Source organism: Homarus americanus, unplaced genomic scaffold (assembly GCF_018991925.1).
Source record: "Homarus americanus isolate GMGI-L3 unplaced genomic scaffold, GMGI_Hamer_2.0 scaffold10373, whole genome shotgun sequence".
Taxonomy (NCBI): Eukaryota; Metazoa; Arthropoda; class Malacostraca; order Decapoda; family Nephropidae; genus Homarus; species Homarus americanus.
In genome coordinates, this window is record NW_024754652.1 from 303,933 (window position 1) to 309,826 (window position 5,894).

Genomic DNA, 5,894 nt, shown 5'->3' on the forward strand with positions numbered 1-5,894 from the left:
AAAAAACAACAAATATGAAGCGAATATCTTTGAAAAATTCTTGAATCATTCGGACCGGTCAGCTGAAGAAAATAGTTTCAGATTGAATTTTGTTATCGCTCACACCAGCCGGGATATGTCAAAACTCACACGCCAGCCCGAGCGATCCTTTCTGCCACACACCACGATACATTACGACACGACCCAAACTTTCTGAAACCCGCCAACACTTTTACTGCTCACTGAACACACTTGGGAGTATGATTATTATTATTATTATTATTATTATTATTATTATTATTATTATTTTTGTTCTTTCTCTTTAGTACTTACATGGAGTACTTATTTGTTCGTTTTCTAATTTATTTGTTTGTCTTTGCGGTACATACAGATTATAATAATAATAAAAATAATAATAATAATTAACGGTTTATTGAAAGAGCTTGGCAGCCAGAAGGCTGAAAATATACAGTTACATATTTGGGAATGGGTTACGAATTACAAATAATATACAAGTGACATAAGTGACACAAATAAGACATATAGTAACTTAGATGGGATCAGCTCAAAATACAGTTCATTTCAGCATAGTGACAGTGTAGGGCAGTGTTTACTGGGAGTGAATACACTGATTTATTACATGTTATTGATTTTTTACAATGGTTGGGACTGGGCTGTTCTTATAGCGATCAGTTCGTGCACGTATGGGCTGGATGCGGTTGTGGTGTCGAACAGCAATTCTCGGACAGGGATCTCAGGTGGTAGTAGGGCCGGTGTCGGGGATGGTGTAGAAGCTACCAAATTTGCAGATGAGGTCGTGGTGATGGTCAGTGAGAGTCGAAAGGGTCAGTGTGTTGAGCGCTTCTTGATATGTGGATAGGAAGGAATAATCTTCTTTCTAGGTGTTTGTGTGGCATTGGGAGGAAGACCAGGTGGGGAGGCATAGGTGAGCTTGGGAAGTATGAATGTTGTGTAAACACTGAGGAGCTCGGTGCAGGAACCTGAGGACTTGAGTCGGCGGAGGAGGTGGAGACGGAAACTGATTGACAACCACTGACGTGTGGTTTCCAATTTAGTTTGTTGTCTATGGTGACGCCGAGGAGCTTCGTGGAATCTACAACCTGGGTGTGTTCGGACCTAGGGTAATGGAAGGAGGTGGGACAATGTCGGAGGGGTTGATGCACCATTGTCTTGGTATGGTTGATGGTGACATGGTTGTTGGTGGCCCAGTTTTGGAGACTGTTCAATAAATCCTGAAGGCGGTATAGTTGGGAGCGGATTGTTGACGCTGATCCCAATGGTGGAGTCGTCGACATATTTCCAGCGAGCGGGGCTTCTCTTAGGGCATCATTGATGAGCATAAGGAAGCAGAGTGGTCCCATCTTGGTGTGGGGACGCCACAGGTGAGTGACTGAAGGTGGAGACAGCCTCGTGTGTGTGTGTGTGTGTGTGTGTGTGTGTGTGTGTGTGTGTGTGTGTGTGTGTGTGTGTGTGTGTGTGTGAGAGAGGAATTGAACAACCAATAACAACAATAATAAAATTAAGAATAAGAATATCAATAATAATAGCAATAATAATAAAAAAATAATAACAATAACAACAATAATAATAACGATAAAAACAATAACAATAATAAAAAATAATAACAACAACAATAATAACAATAATAATAACGATAAAAACAAACAATAACAAGAAAAACAATCAAAACAACAATAACATTAAGACAAACAATAACAACAATACACACTACAATCAACAGTTAACTGAGAACCTTGTGAGTTAGCCTGAGCTAAGTGCGTCAACCTGTACACACCCAACACTACTTACTATAGTCAACCCTGAGACCTAAGGCTACCTGGAGGTTAGGTTAGGTGAGGTGTCACGAGGCAGGAGGGCGTGCAGGAGGCGAAGCAGAGGGGCGTGCAGGAGGCGAGGCAGGAGGGCTGCAGGAGGCGAGCAGGAGGGCATGCAGGAGGCGGGCAGAAGGGGGCGTGCAGGAGGCAGGGCAGGAGGGGCGTGCAGAGGCAGGCAGGAGGGCGTGCAGTGGGCAGGCGGGAGGGCGTGCAGGAGGCGAGGCAGGAGGGCGAGGCAGGAGCGTGCAGGAGGCGGGCAGGAGGGCGTGCAGGAGGCGGGGCAGAGGCGTGCAGGAGGCGAGGCAGGAGGGCGGGCAGGAGGGGCGTGCAGGAGGCGGGAGCAGGAGGGGCGTGCAGGAGGCGGGCAGAAGGGCGTGCAGGAGGCGAGGCAGGAGGGCGTGCAGGAGGGCGTGCAGGAGGCGAGGCAGGAGGGTGCAGGAGGCAAGCAGGAGGCAGAAGCAGGAGGCGAGGCAGAGGCGTGCAGGAGGGCGAGGCAAGGGGCTGCAGGAGGCAGAAGCAGAAGGGGCGTGCAGGGGCGAGGTGGGAGGGCGTGCAGAGCGAAGCAGGGAGGGGCTGCAGGAGGCGGGGCAGAAGGGGCGTGCAGGAGGCGGGGCAGGAGGGCGTGCAGGAGCGAGGCAGGAGGGGGCGTGCAGGAGGCAGGGCAGAAGGGGCGTGCAGGAGGCGAGGCAGGAGGGGCGTGCAGGAGGCAGAGGCAGAAGGGCGTGCAGGAGGCGAGGCAGAAGGGGGCGCGCAGGAGGCGAGGCAGAAGGGGCGGGTATCAGGTAGCCACAAGCAGGGTGTTGGGGAGAGCCTCTATAGCCGAGACAAAAGCACCTCGTCATGCGTAACTCGGCAGCCACACGACCTCCACAGTGTCACCCACCTGTTCACCCACCTGTTCTACACCTACCTGTCCACCTCACCTGTTCTACACCCTACTTGTCCTACACCGACCTGTCCTACAACCACCTGTTCCCAACCTACCTGTCCTACACCCCTACCTGTCCGCCCCCCTCTTGTCGTACACCCTCACTACACCCCATACACGTTCCACCAATTCTACCATTACACACCTGTTACCAATTCTACACCTTCATCACACACCTGTTACCAATTCCTTCATCACACACCTGTTAGCTATCCTCCATACACACATACTCTCACCTGTGAAATACCTTAAGCAACGTGTGTGTGTGTGTGTGTGTGTGTGTGTGTGTGTGTGTGACTTTGTGTGATATGGAGATGTGACACTCACTCTCCCTCCCTCACCAACATTCATCACGCTTCTGGTCGTCAACACTCTTAGTACTACCATCACCACCACTATCACCATCACTATCACCTACACTGTACCCACCACTGCCACCCAGAGCAGCCGAGGAGGCCATCTATAAATATATATCTCTCTCTCTCTCTCTCTCTCTCTCTCTCTCTCTCTCTCTCTCTCTCTCTCTCTCTCTATGTGTTACACAGCTATCCAGAGGAGTGGTGATGGTGATTGTGGTGGTGATGGTGGCTATGTTGGTGACTAGTGGCTGTGATGGTGACTGTGGTAGTGGTGGTGGGGGAAAGGAAGGGGGAGGGAGAAAGTATGATGTGTTGGAGGAGAATGTGGTGGTGGAGGAGGAAGACTGTGGAGAAGGAAGAATGTGAAGGAGGAGGAAAAATAAGAAGAATGTAGTGCTGGCAGAGGAGGAGGAGGAGAAGGAGTGAGGAGGTGGTGGTGGAGGAGACACGGGCGGACGGGCGGGGTGGCTGGGTTGGAGGTGATGCGGCACCCATCACATCCTTCCCTTATCAGGCAACACAACACGCGGATTTTAATACTGGTCGTGGACACTGGCCCGCCTGGCCCACTGGCGTCCGCTGATAACTCCCTTTTATATTCTCACTCTCACTCGCTCTCACTTTCTCTCTCTCTCTGTGTTTTTTAGGAGAAAGTGAAAAGGGGGTAAAAATGATCATCCCCCCCCACCCCCCACCCCCCCCCCCCAGGAAAACGCTATAACCAGACCTATAAAACATACTATATAACCTGTATATAAGAGACTATTGTTTACACACAAGATCCCGCTCAAACTATATAGCAAACCGTAACAGAATCTCTATACAGTATAGGTATATATTTCTTCTCATTTATAGTTTCTGGCTATCCAGTATATATTTCCATAGAAGCAACTCACTTATGACATTATATAATTGTTGAAAATACACCTAATAGTAAAAGGCCACCTGAAGAATAGCCACCCCAGTTTATTTCACCTAAATATTAACCTAACCTAACCGAACCTATCCTATCCTATCCTATCCTATCCTATCCTATCCTATCCTAACCTAACCTCACCTCTCCCCCCTCCAAATAGTGTTAGGGTGATTAATCTTCAGGTGAAATAAGCTGGGGTGGCTATTCTTCAGGTGATCCAGAATAAATGTTTATAATAATGACGAGAAAATTATTAGGAAAATCACATATATGGATTAATTAGATAAAGTTAAAAAATAATATAGATTTAAAAATAATCAGAAATTAATAAATGAAAATAAGGTTAAAACTGTATTGTTGGGATATACAGTATAATGAGTGAAGCATTATAACTATACTGTACATAGAAACTCAGTGTTACCAAGTACATGTTTAGAGATACAGTGTTGCAGAAAATATATGTAAGGAGACCCAGTGTTACCAAGTATATTTAGAAACTCAGTGTTACCAAGTACATGTTTAGAGATACAGTGTTGCCAAAATATATGTAAGGAGACCCAGTGTTACCAAGTATATTTAGAAACTCAGTGTTACCAAGTACATGTTTAGAGATAAAGTGTTGCCAAAAATATATGTAAGGAGACCAGTGTTACCAGGTATATTTAGAAAAACAGTGTTACCAAGTATTAAGTCGATGTGACAGTAGTTAAGAGATACCCAGTGTTACCAAGGTAATATCGAACCGTAAAAAGGTGTTACCAAGTACCAAATACTAGTAGAACAAAAAATCCTAGAAACAGTGTTACCAAGATCTAGGCAGCAAAGTTTCAACTCGGCAGTCAACAGAAAATAAAACAGCATTGCCAAGTGAAGTCAGCTCACCCTCACACACACACACACACACACACACACACACACACACACACACACACACACACACACACACACCCACCATCTCTTCCTACAAGAACAACTACTACAACATCACAAATACAACAAAAATAACAAAAACAATGACAACTAACATCACAACAACTACAAAGAGTGAGAAAAAAAGTGGTTGGTGTTGTAGCGGCCAGAAGTTGCGCCTCCTCCCTCGCTCACTTTTATTATCGCTAACATTTGATTGATCCTCCTTCCAGCGAGTCTCAGTGAATGTTGGTAGCGAGTATCAGTGACAGCCCGCACCACCACACGGTCAGCGGGCCACCTCCACCTCCCTTCTTTCCCTCCACCCACAGAATATCTAGTCTTCTTTCCTTCCACCCACACCAAACCCCTAGTCTTTTATGGCAGGGATGGGCGCCGCTCTTCCTCCACCCACCCCTTTCCTTCCCTCCACCCACACAATATATAAGAGTCCTTCAGGGTGGGAATGAATGGCTCTTCTATCGAGGTACAAGAAAACAAAGTAACACACACACACACACACACACACACACACACACACACACACACACCCACCGTTTAATTAACACCTCACCATCATCATCAAAGTCAACCTAATTTTACCCCAAATTTAACATCCAACCGAAAATCATCCAACACACTCCGACCCCACACAACACACACACTACCCCACACACACCTGCCACCACACGATCCTACCCCCACACACACCTCCACACACACCCGACCCCCACACACACAACCCCCACACACACACACACGACCCCCACACACACACCCACACACACCCCCCCACAATTACCCCCACACACCTGCCACCCACACGATCACATGCCCCCACACACACACACCGACCCCCACACACACACCGCCCCCACACAATGACACCCACACACACACCGCCCCACACACACACACACACCGACCCCCCACACACACGACCCCCA

General features: G+C 47.7%; 1 protein-coding gene across 1 annotated transcript; it reads right to left on the reverse strand.

Moving 5' to 3' along the window:
• Positions 1–1,861: 1,861 nt before the first annotated feature.
• On the reverse strand, positions 1,862–2,677 carry LOC121855886 (vegetative cell wall protein gp1-like). The gene has a single exon (XM_042351056.1). The coding sequence runs from the start codon at positions 2,675–2,677 to the stop codon at positions 1,862–1,864; it is 816 nt and encodes a 271-aa protein (XP_042206990.1).
• Between the last annotated feature and the right edge of the window lie 3,217 nt (positions 2,678–5,894).